Genomic DNA, 23,974 nt, shown 5'->3' with positions numbered 1-23,974 from the left:
AATAGTTTTAAAGATAGAACTTTTAGAATTATAATGCTAATTGTCACGTAATCCTGAAATAATAGTGTTTCAGGTCAAATATTCAATAATTTCAAATTAGTGCAGAACACCGTACACACAACTCCCAAATTTCGCAAAAGCGGGCATCGAATAATATCAACTTATTGCCACAACAAGCGAAACTTAGTTCTCCATTCGGTTTTATAACAGCAACGATAGACAGGCAATAAATGAGGTTCCACAACTTATAATTGCTTCATTTCGTTGTCTGCCTCAAAACTACAGACAATTGCATTCCGGCTGCCTACTCCTCGATGTTCGTATCGGCTCACGTCAAAAACGACGATGAACAAAAAATCGAAGAGTATCTATCAGCTGTCAGCGGACGAGACGGCAACTAATCGCGGAGCCACTAATGGCTCGTGTCAATGCCTTTCAAACACGAAATCCGAACGCTACATCAAAAGTGCATAGACAAACTTCCCGCCAATTTCGCTGTCAACGTCAAATATGACATTATTTGCGAATTTCACAAACAAAAATGGCCATTGTATTATGTGCCTTGCGTTTGCAATAATAGATATCGTGCGAGATCAGCGGCGGCAAATTTTTATCACACGAGGCTTTCTGATCACGCGTGCTGATTGATAGTCGTGACGTCTGTTGTCAATCACACCGCGCTGGTTTGCAAAAGCGCCGCGACAAATGTTGTGAATATTTATAAAATGTTGCCAGTGTCGTGACAATCCACTAAATGGCCGATAAATTTCTGCATTTTAATCCTGTAGGGATAGGTAGGTGTGTGCGGCGCGACGGTATGAACTTGTCATAATTCGAATGAAATGTAAAACGAATCAGAAATCTCTTTCGGAGATTCGAAACTCGTGTCCGGCTGTTCAATCATTCACGTCATTTATCATTTTTCCCCGAAATGAAACTCGCTTTAAACTATACAGTGCCTGCGATAGATGTGGAAAAAAGAAAGCGACTTTCCGCCCGTAGAAGCTATCTGAACGTCTTTTTGCTTTTGCCCGCAGCAGTGCCCGGGTCGAGGAAGGGGGTCGGAGGGCAGTTCTCGGGCAGCGGGCCGCTCGCTCGCGTTTCGTCGGCTAATAACGGTTGCCCGCCAATTCGCTCATGTTTGACCAGTTTGACAGATCGCCGACATGGATTCCACTTTGTGACGGCAAAATGGCGTATTATGCGTTTTTTATTCGCCCACTTGTCTTTCATCACTTCTTTTGTGATTGAGACCTGTACACATTTATGACGATGGATTGTCAGGGGCCGAATTGGTTGAGTTTTGTTACTTTATTAGATTTCCTGTCTATTGCTATTGACGTACTTTCACATTCCCCCGTTTTCTGATCGCGTTCTTTTACTTTTAATGCGAAAGTTAATATGAAAATGTCGATCCATCATAGCGCATTTCCCATCTGCGATGTTTATTGTGTCCGATATTTTTGGTGATCTCTTTGTTTGGTTTACCCTTTGGAAGTGAAATGAGATTCTCATCTAGTGTTATATGAAACATTTCCACTGCTATAATGTTTTTTGTACTCTTGTACTTGATAAAGACAAAAGTGTAGGAAGGCGTTCCTCATTAGACGATAATCCCGACCTATCCGGCCGATAACCTCGAATAACGACGAGATTGCTAAATGACAGACATCGTCGGTAAAACAAGCAAACAGTCGCGTGGGCGGTTATTGCGATGCCGTTTAATATCTCGATGGAAATCGACTCTTTCTAAGCAAGTCTTTTCGAGTTTATTACCCCAAAAAGCTTGCATATTTCGTGATTCCTGCTTATCAATCCTAGATCGTGGTGCATTTTGTGGCAATCGCTTAGCTGTCGTGTAGATGTTTGTATATCCGTATTAATACAGAACTTGCATAATGAGTACAATTTAAATCCTACAGTTATCACTAAAGCATTGTCACAACAGAGCTGGTGTTTTCGTAAGTTGTCAAAACTATGATATACTGTCAGCTCTAAGTGATGGATGGCATCAAGATCTCTTACCATAATCGTTATATAGCAAAGTGCTGAAATAAGACTGACTTCATCATTATGTCTTGTGATTTAAATGGGGTTCAAAATGATATGTGATATTGCGTGGTGCGATCGAAAGGCGACACGGGGCCGACACGATAACGGGCCGGAGACGTCGCGGCGATTTATAGCTCAGTACTGTGCTTTGCATTCTGCGAATAAGCGAGTGCTGTTACAAAAGATTCTTTTAAAAGTAGGTAACTTGATTACGCACGTTGTTTAAGTATTATATAATCTATTTATTACAGACGATTTTTCTTTATATTTTTTTTTTTGTAAGTTTTTTTAGTACATAATCTCTTGTAATTCACATAATTTTTGAACGAAACGGTTAAATACTCATACATGGACAATTTTTATTTGTTGTAACAAGGTAAGGTTAATTGTAGGTAATTTCCGTCTACATTAGGGCCTTGTCCACTAAACCTCATGGGCTGTTGATCACAGAAATCACCCGAAACGGGAGGGATTCGTGTAATCACGCACTGCGGAGGCGTCCAAAAAGACAGCAATTAAACTAAAAACCGGCCTTCAATAAAAACCTGCAACTGTGAGGTCGGTGGTCGAAAACATAATTGTCCATAGTAATGATTGTAGGTAATTGTCAAGGGTTGCCCTTTAACCCTTCAGAAGGAACCCCGTTCGTCCCGAGTCATAAGCGACAGCGTTTGAGTTGAAGCCACTGGGCGTGTTGCTATGTAAATATTTAATATCTTGTAAGCTTGTTTCAAGTAATAAAATAAAGTTGAATATGAAACAGGTGTGTTCATTTACATATTGCACATCGCTACCTCTGTGTGTTTATTTGATGCGCATTTCGAAACCTCCGCAATGATAAAAACGAGACTATAATTACATTTATTGTTGCAAAAACATTTTACACGGCGTTTTTCTTACGATGCCATATAAATGCTTTGTAATTTATAATGATATCTCGTTAAACTCGACCTTGTTTTAATATTTTTATATATTTTTCATTATCAGCAACTAATGATTTTATTGTTTTAATTTATTTTATAATTCATTTTTGTACGTAAACGTTGCAAAAATTAACAAAAACCAAATATTAAATATTTTCTGTTTGAATAACTAATTATTAAAATAAAAATAAGCAAATTATAATAATAATTTTGAAGTGATTTCATAACTTTTGTATACCAATTTTAAGCTTCGTAAAAGTTCATCCCCTTTTTAAAAAGTGAAGTCGCTACCTCTACCACTTTGACCCACCCACATAACGGCGGTCAACGGCGGCCGAATTAAGACAATAATTACTCGCGGTTCTGCGCCGGGAAATTTCGTTTTAACTAATACTTTTTATGCGTACTATTTGTACGGTGGAAACGTGTTTACAAGGTATTTTATATATCAAAGATTACTAACAGCTTTGTTTTACACTATGTGAACATACTTATTAAAAATTATATTTTATGAAAAGATATGTATTGGAAACTGAGCCCTTTTTCGTATTGCAACGATAAAAAAACTTAATGTAATATATTATTAGACTTTTCTTTCGATATATAATAAATTTTCAGTCACCCTATAAAATCCTATCTATATTTCTTAATAATACTCATATTATATCTTTAGTGCAGTTCGTTTGGTTGAATGCGTCAATCTCAAGAATATTGTCTTTAATTGAAAAAAAATTTTCGTGTCCTATAGAACAAGTTAGGTAAAAAGACAACAAATACATGCTTAATAATTTGCTGCTGCTGCTAAAATGCTGCATGCTTTTAGACCGCGCGGGCGAAGCCGCAAGCAAATGCTAGTAATATAAATATGTAATAAATTCAACTTTTCATTGCCGAAACATTTATAACCTCACATACGAGTATATAAGTACTTACATACTTTACCACGTATTATTATCAAATGATGTTAATTAAAGACTAAAAGTCAACAGAACAAATATATAAATCATTCTAATTAAACATGTACGAGTATATTTCGTAGGTTATATTATTGCTAGATCAAAAAAGATAATAAGCGAGTCAAGCGCGAAATACCCGCAAGAATAATACCTAATGTATGTATGTCTGTATTTAATACATAAATATAATATTCATACATATATTAGTTTTCTTTATTTCTAAGAAGGAAATAGGAAAAAAATGTATAACAATTTTCTTCTATATATTTTATGTTGTATATGGAAGAAGTGGCTGTTATAGAGCAGTAGTAGAGAGTGTGACTGTAAACGTGGCGGTTATTGGTTCGATTCCCACTCGCATATATAAATGATTCTCATTTACTCTCTCTGGTAACAATATAGAATGTGACGTTGTGTGACATTCAACCTAATATCTCGACATTAGGCGTTTGGAAAACAGAGTGTCTTAACACTAAATATTCTCTATTTACCCTAATAAAAATTGCGTCAAACTACAAAAATTCTATCAATTTTCTTCATACGTTTCAGTGTATAAGCTGACTATTTAATTATTTTTTTACAACAGAAATAAGGTTTTACTCACTTTAAGACATGCTATATTCAATCCAAGGTCAAAGTAATATTTGATCAAACACCAAACATTTGTCACTGATACCTTCAGAAGATATACTTCAAGGCAACGGCCAGTACATACAAATCTATCCCTTATTACAGCCCAATAAAGCCTTTATTGCTATATTTTCATAATTACAATAAAATCATAAAAATATAGTGATTAAATAATTTTCGTGATTATATGAAAATAAATCATAATGCAATACGAAAATGAATGATTTTTCAACATATTGTTTGTGTGTGAAGCTGTTATTTAGGTATATGATGATATTTTATAGTAGGTGTTATTAGTGAATGACTAATTTGTACGCAGTATTTAATACTAAAATAAATAGTGTATAAATCTCTACTAAACTCGACGTAAATTCCATCAATCGTATATTATAATACTCTAAGAAAAAACAATAGATAAAGTCTCTATATATACACGTATGTTCGTTATGTTTGTATGTCAAGAACATGATATATAGGTACAAATGTCTAGTCCTTTAAATAGTCTTTAAAAAAATCAAACCAGATTGAAGATGGATCCTCACTAACAAGATGAAGTGCGGTATTCTGTTTCGCTAATCAATGATGATGTCTCAAAAACTAGAGAAAGACGTGTCTCTACACTAGAGTCTCTCTCCCTCCCTATTCCGTTTTAATTTCAATTCTCCAATAAAAAATATAAAATAACCAAGTAATAAGTATAATTTCCTTTAATACTTATCAGTGGTAATAACAGACGGCCTCCATTGATTTGCATGGAAGGAAGCTTTGGATTTCCGCTGAAACGTATCTCCAAGATCTTCACGGTCGAGCGAGGGCATATCGAAGGTCAAGTCTTCAAACAACTGATGTATTGTATTTATTAGAATCGTAATACCTTGTGTTATTGCGGTGTATAAATATGAAATATTTTAGTATTGCAGTGTTTAGTTCTGCCGCAATTCGGGGGTAGAAAACGGAGAACGGAGGCACTAACTTTTCTTTGACTGGTGATTATAGTTTTTACAGTATCTATCGAACTATAGGTAAAATACAACGTTTTTTCTAAAAAATATTTGCCTCTTAGGTATATTTATTTATGTACATAAAAAATGAATGTCATTATTCGATAAAAAAACCCCAGAGAAGCATGACTAAATAATTTTGTAAATTATTATTTTTATTAGTATAACAGTAATACAAATAATATCTACCTTTTTTTATTAAAAAAATCCAAAACTTTAACAAGCAAAAGACATGAACAAAAAAGGCATGGACGACAAAAATCTAAGAACGTAATAATCATTTATTATCTAATTAATTTCTTAAAAATCTAAATTTTAGAAAACGAGATCTATATTTTTTTATCTTTATGTAAGTCTCTACAGTTCAAACAGTTCCTATCAAATCCCCTACCACTGTATACCCTAGGTAGAACAGTTCCACAGTACTTCCACACAAGATGCTATTCGCCGACCTTCGGAAGATATCAATTGCGCAGGTGTCGTCCTCACTCGACCGTGAAGATTGCTAGATACATCCTATACTGTTTGAACAAGTGGCAAATCCTGCTTTGAATTGATATATACGTTGTTTCATGGACTTATTGATAGGAGAATATTGTAGATGGACGTCAAAATGACCATTAAAAGAAATATTTTTGGGTTTAAACAGATTTTAAATTAATCTCCGTCTGGTACTAGCACGGCGTTGGGTTTCGTCCAATTCGGCCTCAAAGTGGTGCTAAATAATATTATTTTCAATGACAAAATGAATCATATTCGTTCCACCCACCAAAATCACCAGTAAACCTTAATATGATTATTATTATCAATTTATATGTTTTAGATAAGCGCGCGTCGTTACATTTTTCTACCAATCACACACCTCCACTCATCAAACAAGTATGGTAGTCCTCGATGAATTAATCAAATATAATTCCAAAACAAACTAATAATAGTGTTTATCACAGGTTTTTAGTGACGCAAAGTAATATTTAACATTTATATCTATATTCATTTTTATAATATAATTATGACTTAGGTACTTTACGATTTTAATGGCTTCCATATATTTTAAATAGGTACAATAAAATCTCGATAATTAAATTTAGTACATTGGATTAGCCTCCACGTTCCGTTTTCGAGACATTGTGCTTGGTTTTTTGACGTAAAAGAACACCGTATTCTGTTTTACTTGTGATAAATCAATTCTCTAAGTGGGAATCGAATGCATAACCATCGTATAGCCAAAAGTTAGGTTTGTCCTACTAATATTATAAACGTGAAAATTTGGGAGGATGATTGCTTATCTATTCAACTTTCACGCAAAAACTACTAAACAGACTTAGATGATTTTTTACAGTAATATAGCTTATGGGTCATAATCAGAAAAGTGGACATTTTCGAATTCGTAACGTAACTGATAAGTAACAACACTGATAATGTTTGTTACGAAACTGATGTCATAAGGCATTATACACAACAAAATAAGGATATTATATGAATAAAATATTGTTTTTTTTATTTAATGAGACACAGATTAAAATTTTAAAGATTCATCATTCATCGTTGAATTAACAGATTATAAATGTAAGAAGAAAACATAACAAACTGACAATATGAACAATATAATAATGCTAGTTAGTAACGTAATAAACTTATATTTCTAGTTAGAGATCACAAAGTTAATGATAAAATTAAATCCACTTTAAAATATATCAAAATTTGAGTCGTTATCACTGGAATTAAATTTAATTCTTTGTAAGTGTTTATTCCGCATATCTTCATATTTAATAGGATTGGTCTTTTTAAGACGTTCTCTATATCTTTTATGTATTTCAGCACTTGACATAGGAGCCATGACGCTTACTGAAAATACAAAAATATTTATCAAAAAATAATAATCACAAAATCACAACAAATTTCAGGCAGAATAAAAAATATTTTTAACTAAATCGGTGATGAGATTAGCGTGCACAAACACAGACAAACAAGCAAACAAGCAAAAAACTTAAAAATCATTATTTTTGGTTACTTTATTTTATGAAAAGTCACTAATAGTTTTTTTCATATGCCAGCAATTTTTTTTTCTTATATACATATCTTCCATATACAAGCACCGGTTCGATACAATTTTATTATAAACATATATAAGAAAACATTGGTACCGTAATTGTGAACTAGGCTTCATATTTTCTCAATTTCGTTACGTAACGAAATATAACGAAATTGAGAATGAAATCTGAGAAATTCTAACCCTTTTAAATATTTGCTCATAAGCCACGTGTTGCATCTGCAAGCACTGAAGTTCTTTTTTGAGATTTTGTAAAAAGAAGCAAATAACATAAACAAGAAAACGAAATTATAGAATACTTACCAAAATAAAAGCCGTTTATAACCCTGAGATGTAATTTCACGCATTCCCTCTAAAACATTTGAACCCCTCTACTGCTGCGAGAACACTACTTGTTGTAGCTACGACAGCATTGACTTTTAGAAGTATGGTGCCACAACAAAAAACAATAGTAAACACCATCCAAAATAATTGCGTTCATAATTTAATTGTACGTTACTAGCCCTGAGTAACAAAAAGACAATATTTTGGGACAAATTTACTTAACTAATATATATTGTTTATTAAATAATGTATCAATAAAAGTAGTTCTATTTAATATTATGCATAAAGTAAAGTAATATAAACATATCTGAAATCAAATAAAACCATAAACATTCGTAACAAATCAATTCTTAAAAAGTAAAGTGGTGAATGGGACACGAAAAATTGTATGGAAGCATTTTGAAAGGTTTTTTGCAACTAACAACAAATACTATTATTTGCCATAATACATTTAAAATATTACAAAAATCTTTAAGTTAATAAATAAATTTATCGTAAATGGCAAAATATTTAAATTATCTTTAAAATTGTATTTTTAAAACGCATTCAAAGTAGCGGGACAAGAAAAGACACAAAAAGGACACTTTTTCTGATTATGACCCTTATACATCAAAATAACACAAAAACTACAAATTAGGAAAAAATATTCTATAATTTGTGTATAATATAATAATAAGTGTAAGCGAGTAAAGCGTGGTATTAAATACTTATTTCTTTTATTCCAGATATCGCAATTAGTAGAAGACGTGAGAAGGCTACAGGCGTCGCTGTCAGCGTTGCAGGAAGCCCACGCTCAACAGCTGCAGCGGCTGGAGGAGAGGTTGGATGAGAAGAAACAGCATATCGCCAGGCTTGAAGCCAGGCTGGACACTCAGCGGGACTATGATGATATTAAAAGGGAGATCAGGTGCGTATTTGTATATTGTTCGTTTCTAGGATTTTAATTAAAATCAAATGTTAATTGAATTCCAAGTATGGGAAATGGGTACATATAAATTATTCTCATTTCTCTTCTTTTGTCGAAAACGCGGTGTTGAATTCCGATATTCACCACGTAATGTCTCGAAAATAGGACGAGTCTTGGTTTACGGAGTGTCACAATATTCCCTTTGCCGACAAAAAAATAAAATCTTAAACCTGCAAAATAAATTTAAAATACCTTTATTAACTATATAAATACAATATTTAAATGAATCTAACGATAGAACAAATGCTTTTCTTAGATCTGCCATAATATCCACGTTTCATATAAATTATTAGCAAATGCACTACTTGTGGATGCTAGACGCGTCCCCTTTGTCGCTGTCGCCTTGGAACCAGGATGTATTAGTGTAGGTGATATCATTATAGATATTGATTGTAATGATATAGGAAGGTATTTAAATATTATAAAAGGTCTTACCTGTTATTTAGAAATATTTTTTTGGAGAAAATTTGGCTATAGATACTTAACAACTGGAAAACAATTTCGACAGCCTGTCTTGAAAAATAAAAAAAAAATCACAAAAATCTATATATTCCGTTACGTGAGGTCGTCTTGGCGCAACGGCATAGAATCTGACTGTAAACGCTATGGTTGTAAGTTCGATTCCCACTTGACGAAATTATTTTCATTTTCACATTATAGTACAGAAAGCACAGCGTTAGATGCGGTGGTGCGTAGGGAACGGAGTGTCTAAACACTAGATTCCCTTATCCCTAAGAGATGCGGGATACTCCATTAAGCTAAAAAAACAACATCCTATCCTATAACGTCCCTACATTATAACAATGATTTCGTGCATCTCAAAGGCTGTGTTAATAAACTTGATAAGCTATCTACTGGGCGTTCACCCCTAAAGATTATAATGTTTACTTCTTGGGCAATCGTAGGCCTTGGGTAAGGATAGAGCGTGAGGCCTTTTCTATCTCATATATAATATATGGACAAAAATAGTTTTTTTAGCTTTACATTTCTTGTATAAGTATGTATGTAGAGAAAATCTAATGTAGAGACTTTTTTATTTTCGAATATTGCATATTAGGTGGCGTAACTCAACGCTGCGGTTTCTACCGGAGCGGGGAAATGAAAATAATTGAACCCGCAATCTTCGCGTTCACAGTTACCTCTATTTATATAGATTCATCTATTATTAGACTAGGTGTCATTGTTTTCTTTTGCAATGATTCTAAACATTTATTAATAAGAGGTATTTGTGCAACGCATATCCAACTTGTGTTATCACTGCGTTATCAGTCAAAGGTAGGGTCGGCAAACAAAGTAGGTTTACTGTTTAAATAATTTGTCTTCGCTTTCTTTGTTTAGAAATGGTCGTTTTCTTGAATTTACTTTACTTATTCATGGTTTTGTTGAAAAACTTGAATAGTATTATTAAATATTTGCGTGTGAATAATGATAGTTTTGAGTAGAGAATTATTTTACCGCTTTAACAAGACAAAGCGCTGCGTTTAACTCCGCTACAACACGGAATATATTGAAAATTGGGCGGAAAGTGGGTAACGGAGTGTCTCGACACTAGATTCCACCTGCCTACCTGCTAATCTATCTATCGGTATCTAAAGATAATAACATAAAACCACAATTTTACTAGATTTCACACAAAACTAATCAAATAAAGCAAACTTATCAATTAACACAGGAAATGACGATATCTCGATGTAAAGAAACAATCGATTTTCTCGATTCCGATAATACTATTTATATTTCCCACTGGGACAGGAAATAAAAAAAATATATATCTACCTACAAACGTTTCTCAGGGAGCGATTTGTGTTCCAATAAATTGTTCAAACACGGGTGTAGGCCGCTAAATTCCTTATCTCGAATCGTTTAGCGAGTAGATGTGAGATGGGAGACCGTTGTCGCGGGTTCATTTTTTGATGGAAAAAAAGTAAAAAATATATTATATGGGACCTCCTCCCCGGACAGTGTCAATAGTGACCTGGTAGCGGTCAAACAGAGAATATTTGACAAAATAACCTGGGGTTGTTAGTTTATTGGTTCAAGAGGTATGTACTGATGTGCATACAGAAATTATTTATATATTCTAGTTCTGACGGAGATTCTAATGTTATTTCTATTTTCTTTTTTTTTTCAAGAAAAAGGTCTCGTGGTGGAAATCGAACCTACCGCTTTGGCCTTTGGCCTTTGGCATGTAGAACTAAGAGTTAATTTCCCAATATTTCCTCAAGTGAAAATCGAACCCATACCCACATAAAAAGTATCTTTTATAAAGATATGTTACAAAATAATTACTACATATCCGTTTCAACGTAAATAAGTACCTAAATAAATAACAAAAATTTAAATATTACAATGTTAAATATATTATAAATAATATGCAATTATAAGCTCAGATATGAATAAATTTGATTATAATCTATATTAAATATTAACTTTATATAATAATTAATTTAACTCGATATGCAACAGCGAGTACTTGTTGGACATTAAATATGGTAAATGTTATTTTAGTTCATAAGTTTACTTAAGGTGACAGATATAGTGGGTTCAATTCTAGAGAAATTACTTTTAATGATGTAGGCAACTAGTCGTCATTAGAGACTTTATTATAAGCTTTTATTTGACTTGATGAGTTCGTGAATGGTATGCCTTAACACTAGGTTCCCAGGTTCCCTCTGCCTACGCTGCTTTGTGCGCGATTTGTTAATATTTTCATTTCTTGGATTTAGCAAGAATGGCATGAGAAATGGAGATCGAACCCACAAAGATCACGTTACAGTCAAACCCTTGTGCCTCATCAGCTTTCAAGCCATTTAAAAGTAATATTATCTTTTGTTTGAACATCTAAATTTCGAATCCTTTAACAACGTCTTAATCACTTCGACCACTTCCTATGTTTTTATGTGTTTATTTTTAAAGTCAGTTAAAAGTTTGTTTGTTAGTATTTTACTGCACTCCATACAGGACTTGACAAAAGAAGTCTTTAAAAAAATGCTTTACTTACAAAGAAATGTAAAAATTTAACTTGCGTTTGAACTGTAATTTATATTTTTTAGTTAAGAGCCTATACCTACTTAAACCAATTAGAATGAGAGAAGTGGCTTGAAAATTAGTCAATAAACGGAACGTAGTGTGTTGACACTTCTCCTTCGGTTCCTTCCACGTGAGATACAGCTTGAAGCTAAAAAAAATCTTTGTTGAATCCATGACCATCAAATTTACAGCCAAAGCTGCTAATTATCACTCCACTAAATTAAACTTGAATAAGATTTTTTAAAAGATACATCACTATTTAGAGGTTTCAATTCGAAATAGTAACGTGAAAACTCCAAAAGCTTACTTTGAAGCTGCTTTCGTAGCACTAAACGAAATTAATCTTAGAATTTCACCTAAACATGTCTGCTTCGTACCGCAAGACCTCGATAAGAAAAAGTTCTAAAAGTTTTTGAATAGAAATAAAACCAATCCTTTGGATATATGCTTTTCATCGTGTTGTTTCGCGTAACTCAACGCCGCACAGATTAAAAAAGAGAACTCAACGTCTTAACACTAGATCGTCTGCCTATCCCGCTATATGCGGGATGCAGCGTGAAGCTTAAAACAATAGATATTTGATCTTTCTCATATCATACAGGAAGCTATCAGTCAACATCCGTGATAAAAAAGTAATCAATTATCCCGCTCCCTATTATCCTGTAAATTTACCTTTATCTTATTTTACGTTGGTACCGTCATGGCACAGTGCAACACCCTCTGGTTATAAACACGACGGTTGTGAGTTCGATCCCAGCTCGGGGAGGAATTTTATTCAAATTATTTTCAGATAAAGCAAAAAGCTGGAAAAAACCATTGTAATTAAAATTTATATGTTCATTCAACATCGTGGGGTACGAATGTGCCTTAATGGGAACGTAATATCCTAATACTAGGTTCCCTTTACTTTACTATAAACGGGATACAATATGAAACTAACAAAAAATAAAAACAAAACTACGTCTTCACGCCAAAACACGAACAACCAATGTTTCTTTCATATATTTAATGTGTTATTTTTACCAATATGGTGACCGATGGTCGGCTTCTTTGAACCATCAAAGGGTGGTCATCAAAGGTGCCGACAGTGGGACATAAAGTCACGCTTGTTCAAACACCATAAACAGTGGGTGTGAGTGATAGAACACTATTTATAGTCATTTATCGATATATTTTGAGCGGAAGTCTTCTTACGTCTTTAAATTTTTATTTTAGGTTTAAATTTTAGTTTATTTGGTTTTAATTAAGTTATAAACTACCATCGAAACATGAATTCTTCTATTTAATGAAAAATAATGTATTAAAACACTTTGTTCTCCTTGTACTTGTCAAAATGCGGCGTTAATTTTCGCAACTTCATTTGTAATTGAAATAATATTGTCAATAAGAGAAGAAGAGCCCAGCCGTGAAGCAGGGGCACAAGCTTGCAACTCTGTACGCATTAGATTATGGGTTCGATTCCCACTGGAGAAAAGTATGAGGAAAAATTTAATCCAGAATTGAGCGGAAAGGAAAGGAAAGGAAGATTTTCCCAAGGAAAATTACTATAAAAAAATAACCTTATATAATTATGTTACTTACAATTCAATACAACCAATTTATAAATCGTGGAAACAGCCAAGTGTTAGTACCGTGAAAATGATAGAAATAGAAAAAGAATCTAACATTTCTAGTATCGACTTACACGACAGGTCTATAGATAAATGGGGATTGAATAGAATACCAGCCCCGCCTCAATTATTGGCAGCACGCGACCATTTGGCGTTTCCCATGATCGGAATGTTTCTCGTTGGTTCCCAAATTTTTTTGCTATCTTCACGAAACTTTCGAATTCTTGAAAGGTAAAAAGAAAGAGGCTAGTGTAGACGCTCTCCGTCCTCCATTTCAAACTTATATTAGAGTTGTCGCATTTAAATGATCGTAACTAATGCTTTGCTTTAATTTTACACAACAGGAAATGAACTAGGAAACTACTCGTATATCGTTTAACCATTTTCTGATAAATACCTCAAAAATCATCCCTGATCTCGTATATTTCGTAGTAAGCTAGTACCTGTACCATTATATTACTTATTTACTTACTTAACTCCAAGTCAGTATTAAGTTATAGCCAGCACCCAAAGATTAAACCTTATTCGAGGGTAGATTGATTTCGAGACGATACAGCGGCAAATCTCAACTAATACCGGGATTGGTTCGCTCCCTGAATTCTGATTAAAATACAAATTTGTTAAGCAATATTGATTTGATATAAATATTTAATAAACGGAGCTAACTTTGGCGATCGTGAGGCAGATTATAAACGCGGTGGGTGTGGGTTCGATTTCCACTCGAGATACGAGTAATTTACTGTTTTCTGTGGACACGGAACGGAGTATATACTAGGTTCCTTCTACCCTGAAGAAATGGTTATGGGTTGAATTCTCAATGAAAAATTATTTATATTTATAAATATTGTTATTCCTTAATTTGATTAGACGTTGAACTTTAAAATGCAATATTTTTTGCACGCTTTATCCCGCATATATATAGTAGGGTGGGTAGGCAGTGATTCGCAGTATTTTAATAGAAAATATACCTAACATATTATGTTAATAAAATAAATCTAAATTATGTATTACAAATAATCTAAACTACCCATATTTACATTGCATTAGACGAGCCAATACAAAAAATGTAAACCCATAATAAAGATTATTCTCTAGTTAAATTCTAAAGTTCTTAATAAGAAATCCAAACACCTGTACCTATAACAAAAAACAAATTAAAACAAACAATTAAAAATGTTTATCCGTCCGTCGTAAAATTACTCGGAAACTATGATAGCTGCACCACATATTACTTTCACACAATCAAAATTCTCATCTCACTCTATTTACTGAGTAAGAATCTAAAAAAGACAAATAAAAAAATCACTCTTATCTTCTTACCTCGTGTTTAATTAAAAACAAAACAAACTAAAATTCATATTTACCTTTTCCAACATTGGCTTACCCAAATCAAATATCTATTCTACATACATACAGACCCTATGGTCTTTATATATATATCAAAAGACCATATCTTGGACACCTGTCTCTGTTTGCTTAGGCGGTGTTTGAACAGCGTTTAACGTTGAATTTATCAACTAATTTACTCTCCCGGCATTTTTTGAGACGTCCTAAGCTGTTTACTGCGATGCCTTGTTTGTATAAAGCACACCTCTAGTTTATAAGAAATGGAGGACGAGCTTTGGTCAATAGAGATTTTTAGATGTAATGTCAACTGTTAAGTTTTTTAGGGTTCCTTAATTCAGAAGGTAGATAAGGAACCTTTATAGACCAAGTCCATTAATTTTGAGATCTCGTGAAGGTAACAAGCTGAAGTTAATATTACATATTCAGGTTTATCGTCCTTTGAACCAGAAGAAATCTGAAAAGTAAAAAATTATGGTTATTTCATAGAAAAAAATTATAACAAAAGAATATTTGTAGTTCATTTCTTACAAAACGAGTGCATATGTATGCAAACTTAAGTTTGTCAACTTCTGTAAGTTGTACTTTCCCTTGACCCAGTGAAATTCAGTAATTAAATTGAATTATGAAATTGATACGGAAGCCTCGGTGGACAAGAGCGACTCGCACTTAACCTTTTTTTTCTTTCGGCTGAATATTTTTTTGCCTTTGATATACAATTAGATTTATGAATATATGATGCTTTAATTTTATGTGATAATGTTTTATTATCACTTGGAAGATAAATGATAAGTTACTCAAAAGTAGCGCTAGTGATACTTAAATGATAGGTTCATAGATATATAGGAAACTCTAATACTTTTAGAAAACATATAAAAATTTGAAGGTAGCGGAATTTGAATCCGCGCCTCTTGGAAACAATGTGGAATAACACTTTAAACTCACTCAACTAAAAACATTTACATGAACTTGCCACCATTATCAGAACCAACTGAGGTGAAGATATAAGGAAGAAGAACCTATAGGTAATACATTTCATAAGCTAATTAAACTTAGTTGTTATAACTATTTTTTAACTACGCCAAAAATAACTGTTTACTTGTTAAAAAAAGTCACTGAACGTCCATAATTAATTTTAAAAATTCGTTTCCGGAAAAACAATATTATTATAGTCTTTTGGAAAAGCAAAAAAATCCAAAAAAAAAATATTTAAAATATCATAAGTTTCCTAAGTTAAGTATCAAATTTGTAACCTGAACCTAAACCCGAAGAAAGGGTAAAAACTATTAACATTACCTAAATCTTCTCCAAACACACACATCCAAAAAAAAACGAATTTTCCATTTAAAATATATAAAGAAAAGCCAACACACACGTACGTACGTATAGACACAATACATAATGTATCGGCACGTTCGGCAAGGCGTATCAGTATTGACCAATCGATCGGCCGCGATTGGTCAGCGGCCGGTGGGCGGGGTTTATCGCTGATAACGGTGACGTCACGTCCTTGTGCCGATATCGGAGCATCGATTCGATCTTTTTTTTATTGGTAACAGATAAGAATTAAGATAAGAATGATCTGGTGATAACAACATCCTTGAGAATAATTGGCGATGAAGTGTTGTTTTTTCTATTGTTCCTTTTTCATTTTTCATTAAAAATAATTTTGATTTGGTCTTTTCGTCTGTTTTCATTGTTTATTATTTGACAATTAAATATAAATACTCTAATACAATTTAATTCAACAATTATCGGTAAAATAGAAAGAAAAGTATAGTCCTAATATGCTAACAAGCAATCAATATTCATTGAAGATGGAACCTGATATTATAAATCAGAAGAATTTATTTGGTTGAATGGGCAAATCTCAGGAACTTCTGGTTCGAATTAGAAATCACTTTTAGTTTTTTATAGCCCATTTCGGAAGAAAGTTTAAAGGCTAAGGCTAAAAGGCCCATATACCTTCCCTACATAGGGCTATAGTCTTATACATCGTTATCAAAGTTACCTCAGGTACTTAGAATATGTCTGGAGTGTAACAAAATGTATTTTCCTACACTTCAATTAATTGAAAACGTCAATTAATAAAATTGGATAATCTAATGCCAAACTTAAATCAAAACAATTTTAAAAGATTGATTTTATAAAGTTATCTGTTAATAAGTTCGAATGATTAATGAATTATCCCGAAGAGAATTCGCCGTTTAGGGGTTATTTCAAAGACATACTTCCAAGGGGTGAATCTAATATTGATTTATAAGTAACAAATTCAAAGTTCAAACGAAAATTATGTAGAGAACAAAGAAAATAGCTTCGATACTTTGCTTATATACGTTTACGTTTAGCAAAATATTTGTTTTACACAAACGCTGTTGTTTCATACTTCAACATGAAATATAGCTTTATTTGTTGAAAAAAATATTATTTTGGGGAAATATGATGAAAAGCGGCGTTGAGTTACGCTACTCAATATGTAATATTTCGAAAATAAGGCAGTGTATTGCCATCTCAACACTTTTTTCACTTTACCCCTGCCAGAAGTGTTTTTTGAAGCTTTAAGCAATAAACTTATTACTGCTTTTAACTGTTTCGATGGAAAGTATCTTTATGCTGAAAAGAATACCTACCTTTATTCAAGTTATTATTTGTTAACTTTTTTATTTTTATTTACTATCTTTATGATAAGAGGCCAAAGTGGCGCAGGAACACAAGCGTACGCGACGGTTGAGGATTCAATTCCCACTAGGGAAAAAATATTTAATATTTTCATTTCCTCGCTCTGGTAACGCGGCAAAGCGTGCATTGCAAAACCCTGCTAAGTGCGGGATACAGCGTGAAGCTAAAAAAAAAACAAAAAATTTAAACTTTTTAAGTTATCCCACATATCTCTAAGGAATAAAACCTGTGACCCTAATAAAGCTATATTTACACTACAAAACCGAGACGTGTCGTCGGTAATTAATTCAAAAACTCCCCCCCAAAGTTGGTCTCGTAAAATATTCAGTGTGTTACAAGCCTTAACTGAAGGCTTTTGGTCGAAGACAAAGATGCTTTTAAGCTTCCGTGTATAACAGTAGATATCATAGAGTCGCTTTTATTATAACTTAGTTGAAATTTAACTTATTTTGTTACTTATATTATTATAGTTAGACATCTTTTTTTCCGCTTTACGCTATATCTCGTATACCTATAGAAGGGTTGACAGAGGGAACCTAGTATTAGAACACTCCGTTCTCCTCTTTCCGCCAAATTTTCAAGGCATTACGTGTTGAGTGGCTAAACTCAATACTGCGCTTTACCTTGTTATCAGAAAAAAAAATATTTTTGAGTGTCAATCGAACTCACAAGCGTCAGGTTAACAGTCGCTACAGTTGACGCAAACCCCCCCACTGCCTCTATTGCTATTTTAAGCTTTTCCTGCACTCATTTTCGAATCGAACCGACAGCCCTCATATAATATTATTAAACCAACCAACCAACCAACTATAAGGCAGCTCTATCCATATTGTACCTTTCAAAGCTGTTAAACTAAGGCAAGGCAACATGGCCGCCACTTTAGTAAAATATACGAGTACCCGTGTCGCCGACTCATCCTGACACACTTCCCCGGAAACTGCTTAACCGATATTAAAACTTTTAAAGATTCACGAAATTAGTATTTAAGTGCTTGTCTCGTGATGTTATTTAATACTTAAATCAACTTCACGATGTATCCCGCGCAGCAGGTTAAGCAGAGGGAACTTAATGTTAAGACAATATTTCATTTTCTTGAGAGGGGATCGAATCTACTAGCTTTCCCGTTTACAGTCAATTGGTGATATTATTTCTCGAAGATAATTAAGAAAATTAGTTATTTTACATAAAAATCTGGATTCTGATCTGGAAGTTATATACCTAATAGAGAAATCATAAAGTAAATTTACTTTAATAACAGCAAAATAATAACGTAACTACAACAGTTACGTTCAAAACTAGCTTTACTAATCGATCTAACTACACTCAAGAAAACAACTACAGTTAACTATAGAATTGAAACAATTAGCTACCATTCGAACCACCGGGGACCGTTTTGTATGAACAATGAAATAACACGGCCAAATACAAACGTCACGCCCCACCTGTATATCCAATGTAACCCACCTACACCTAAATTTAGTCGAGTGTCCCGATCAAAGGCTTAATTGGTGATATATTAAATTGTAATTAAGGTACAACCCTATTGTTAGGTGTGAAAATCTGGAGGAAAGCTCCAGGCGGTCGATCGGTTGGCAGATTTGTTGCTCAACTCGTAATGAAACTGTTGAAGCTTTTAGAGTAATATTTTGTTTGAATTTCCATATATTATGATATTGCTTAGATTTTCTCATGTTTATTGGAGGTAGCTATTAATATGTGTTTAAGTTGAATATCAATATTTTTATGTTTATATAAACATCTACTGAAGTGATTTTAAAGAAAATAACTGATTTTAATTGATTCTATAATTTCAAAGAAAAAATCGAGTGTTAGTACAAAAAAATGTGTTTAATGTTTTCGTAACTTTTAGCTTCTAAAAACTACATTATTATGACTACTATAAATTAATTTCAAAGCATTGTAATGATAACAGTTATTTTATATTTTTTACATTTACATATCCCGCATATAGCATAGGACCACTCATTTACTACCCACCACCAAATTTCGAAACATTACGTATAAATTGGCGGAACACAACGCCGCTCTTTAGAGTCTATCTCACAGCTGACGACAGCCTAAATTATACCTAATTAAATTTGCAAGTTTGACATCAATATAATCTATACACAGCTATCAACAGACATTGATAACATAAAAATGCTAGATAAGATAATTAGTATGAGGTCATTCTGTTACCCTAATAAATTGGAGAGAGGCATTGATTAAAACCATTTCAGGTGAATTAATTAAGTATTTTAATTAATAGGATATGCCGGTGTCCTTATTGCCAATATTCCTTTCATAAATTTATTGAGAAGCAGCCCTTTGATGCCCCTATTAGCAGATAAGGGCGCTCTGATAATGTAAATTCTGTTACGTTTTATATCAAGGTAGCTATGGGATGGATGAGGATTTTTATTGGAAATTTTGGACTTTTTGGTTATTTCTTGATTGGTTTATGAGATTATGCTGTTTACGTAATAGCATAGTTGTAAGGGTGGTTATGGGTTCTAATCCTTATCAATATTTTGTACTAATCGACAGCAGAGAATATAGTATTAATAAAGTTTTTCTATTGGAACATTCGTGAAGATAAAATAAATATACGGTATAGTAGATAACATATCCTTGTTTTGTTGTTACAGCATGCTCCGTTTCTCGGAGCTGGGCCCTATCGAGAGGCCTCACTCACATACACAACCAAAGAACATATTCGGATCACAGAATCAGTAAGATATTTATAATTATTGAGGCGAAAGAAAAAGTGGGAAGAACGAAAACTAAAACTTATTAAAAGTTATAAGCTATTTCGTTTACATTTTGTTGTTTCTTTTGTTACAGTTTGCTCCGGTCCATGGACTTGGGACCAAACGAGCAAGTAGACCGCAAGGAGGGTATACTGTCGCCCCCAGCGCCCACACATCGAGATACCTCGTCTGAACGGGAACGCAGCACTGAAAGGAGAGACGTCGGTACGTACTTAACCCCTTAACTAATAACAATCGTATGTAAAACTCAATCAAAACCGACTCGATCTTATTTGAATCAAATGTCCAGAAAATAAGTTCTAGTCGGTGTGTACCGCGACCTCGATCGTTCGTAGTCCGTGTCCGTTAAGGGCCCGCGTCATCCATGCACCTAAGCGGCTCACGGACGCGCGTAACCGCCGGTCATTGTATGTTAAGACGCGATCTAACGTTGCTTACGGGCGTACGTGAACCCACCCCCCGAGCCCCTCCCTCCTCGTGTTCCGTAACAGTGCTCTCACCGCAGGTGGCGACGAGTGGCCGAGCACGCCACCCCTCAACAACAACACGACGCACCACAACAACAACGGGCCGGCCCAGTTGCCGCTGCCGCCGCCGAGCCCGTTCCGTTTCGAAGAGCACCGGCCCTATCGGTTCGCGGAGGACATGGGCCCGCTCCCTCCTGGCGCGCTAGTGGGCCGCCTCGGAGACTCCCTCATTCCCAAAGGCGACCCGATGGAAGCTCGTCTGCAAGAAATGCTCAGATATAACATGGACAAATACGCAAACTCCAATCTGGATACGTTGCACATAAGTCGACGAGTGAGAGAATTGCTATCCGTGCACAACATTGGCCAGAGGCTGTTCGCAAAATACGTCCTGGGTCTCTCCCAGGGAACAGTATCGGAACTGCTCTCGAAACCAAAACCCTGGGATAAATTGACTGAGAAAGGCAGGGATTCCTATAGAAAGATGCACGCGTGGGCGTGCGACGAGGCTGCCATCATGCTCCTGAAGTCACTAATTCCTAAAAAAGGTATCTATTAATGCATTTTACACCCGAGCTAACACCAATAATTACAATTAACGACGCTTCAGCCACATCCGCCTGCCATATACCTCAAACTTGACTGATTATGCCACAAAAAAGCTACATGACGGCTAATAGAATTAAATTACGATTGTCTTGCGCTGTTAACCACTGAATCGCTGGTGTTATTGGTGGTAGCTCAATCCGCATGTTTTGATAGCGTAACGTTCCGTTCCATCAATTTCTCCCCTCAAGTCAATCTTCCGAACGGTTTGCCGCGGTACCCGTTATCAGCTTGTCAAATATGCCATCAATCATAGAGGATCCAACGTGATCCGGAACAACTAACCGCCGACTCCGAAACAAAAATATTTTTGCTCTGAACTTTGATACTTACATTTGAAGAATGCTTGCGCTTTAGGAATTTTATTTGGACGATCATTTCAGTTTTTAGAAATAATAGTCCAAATTTTAATAATGAATTAGATAACTAACGATATAGCCCACCAGTTTTTGAATAGGTTGCCACCACGATTTCGATCATGACTAAAAAACAATGTAATGATATTTTTAATTTTATTATTTTTATAATGTAATGTAATAAAGAGTAGCTATTAATAACTTTAATAAGTATGTTTAACTCATAAAAATTAACCTTGAATTCCTACTATCGAGGTGGCAACTCATATTTCCGCACTTTTTTTTTATTTAACATGTTATTTTTTTGTTCCTATCCTCGTATCCTTTTCCTACCCCGTGCGGAAACTAGCAGAGACCAAGTGTCCCCTCCCTTATTACAAAAAAGGGGGGTGGGTGGTAAGGGGACATGGTCCACTCCCGAAGCGAAGCGTGACTTCGATTTATAGTTTTAATACGTGTCGCCTTTGTTAATGCAGTTCGCCATTTTGTTTTAGTTATATTTTTTTAAACGATTTTTTATTCAAATTTAGTTTTTTCTAAAACAACTATTAGTATTATTATTCTACAATCATTTCTGGAGTGGAATACCTAAATTTCGTATTTAAAAAGTAATGTCCAGTACGACAATGCGTCGCGGTACCTATGTATATACGTTAAGGTATATACGTACGGACAGACAAAGTGTGGACAATGGGAAGGAACAACACCTTGCCACGAGCAAATGTTGCCTATACGGACGTGTTATTCTAAACTTTCAAACTTTCGAATTTCGCTGTGTTTCATATATATTTTCCTATAGAACGAATGATTATATCTACAGTACTGAGAGCTAACTCTTTAAAATTCTTCAATCTATACTTCTACACTAATATTATAAAACTGATTGTCTGATTAGTCGCGCTAATCTTAGGAACTATTCTTTAGAATTAAAAAATATTTCTTATGTTGTATAGTCGATTTATCGTTTATTATAATTGTGTTAAAAGTTTGGACATCTTTCATCATCTTTGGACTCGTGGACTCTGTTAAGACACTCATGTCGCCCACTTTCCGCCTAATTCTTAAGACATTTCGTGTTAAGTGGCGGAACTCAACGCCGCGCTTGCCTCGTTACCAGAGTAAAACATTTAATTACCTCGAGTGGAAATCGAATCCACAACCTATGACATTTATTTACCTACAGTTACTTTGAACTTCAAACCTGAATAACACAAAATAGTTATAAATAACTAAACCTAAGTCAGCAATACGACTAATTATAGCTTAAAAGCACCTGCGCGACTAAAAAATATATGCAGACAGACGGTTTTTGGGGAAAATTTAAACTACATTCCTTTGTACATTAGTAACTACGTATGGTGGAGACAAAAGCTTGAATTAGTCTTTGTGCAAAGTAGGTAGGACACGGATAGTAGATAATGGTACTCTTTTCGGATGACACATTGTTTCGGGGGAATTAACAGGTTAATAAACGAAATTTATACTTCGTCATTCACCTCAAAGGGAATAATTGTAATATAATTTCAACGTCTGTACAGATATTTAATTTATTTAACTTGTATCACCTCTTTTGTGTGAGAATACTAGCTTGAGACTGCGGTTTCGTCCATCTAGTTGTAATATCTAAGAATTAGAGTCGAACGAACCTATAACTCTGGGCGGAAGAACAGGGGGTGCCGGGTGGTCCATGCCCACAGTAGCATAGAATTGTACTAACAAAAAAAATATACTGAAAAAATAACACAATGCCCAAACAGATCTGGTCAAAATTAAAGTCCAGACTTGCTCTAGAAATAATCTCTAGGTACACCCTATTACTCGATAAATAGATTATCTAATACAAGAATTACTTTACAATTCACACCAATAGTTCTTGAGATTAGAGCGTTCAAACAAACAAACTGATCAGCATTGTATAGATTTCGGTACACAGGATCTGGTCGGGCATGGGAGTGAAGGAGTAGGAGATTCGTATATTTTTACTTTCTCCATTAAAAGACATATTGTATCTTCAATTAGCTCGCTTATTTGTCCTTTCTCTTTAATATATTAATAAATTGGCGCCGTATAAATATAGAAACATGTGTAATGGCCGTCTGTCCGTTGACGCTGTTACGTAGATTAACATATGTTTTAAATTACGTCATTATATTTTGTTTTAAAGAGATATAATGATAAAAGAGAAAGTTGATTCATATATAGAGACAT

At 34.2% G+C, this 23,974-nt stretch overlaps 1 protein-coding gene across 5 annotated transcripts in view; it reads left to right on the top strand.

The window, feature by feature from the left end:
- LOC146540263 (homeobox protein cut-like) overlaps positions 1 to 23,974 on the top strand; it is a 154,245-nt gene that overhangs the window by 110,154 nt on the left and 20,117 nt on the right. For 3 of the 5 annotated variants that reach the window (XM_085201252.1, XM_085201243.1, XM_085201267.1), the window contains exons 4-7: positions 8,662 to 8,843; positions 20,215 to 20,298; positions 20,411 to 20,541; positions 20,843 to 21,352. In XM_085201252.1, coding sequence (XP_085057378.1) covers positions 8,662 to 8,843; positions 20,215 to 20,298; positions 20,411 to 20,541; positions 20,843 to 21,352 — 907 coding nt within the window. The remainder of the gene's footprint in view (positions 1 to 8,661; positions 8,844 to 20,214; positions 20,299 to 20,410; positions 20,542 to 20,842; positions 21,353 to 23,974) is intronic. The other 2 variants (XM_085201258.1, XM_085201278.1) reach the window with 2 other exon arrangements.

The sequence above is a fragment of the Heliconius melpomene genome, chromosome 2, assembly GCF_056956725.1.
Source record: "Heliconius melpomene rosina isolate 202511_hmr_F chromosome 2, ASM5695672v1, whole genome shotgun sequence".
Classification (NCBI taxonomy): Eukaryota; Metazoa; Arthropoda; class Insecta; order Lepidoptera; family Nymphalidae; genus Heliconius; species Heliconius melpomene.
Note: the sequence above shows the minus strand (reverse complement) of the source record. Positions and strands in the feature narration are given on the sequence as shown.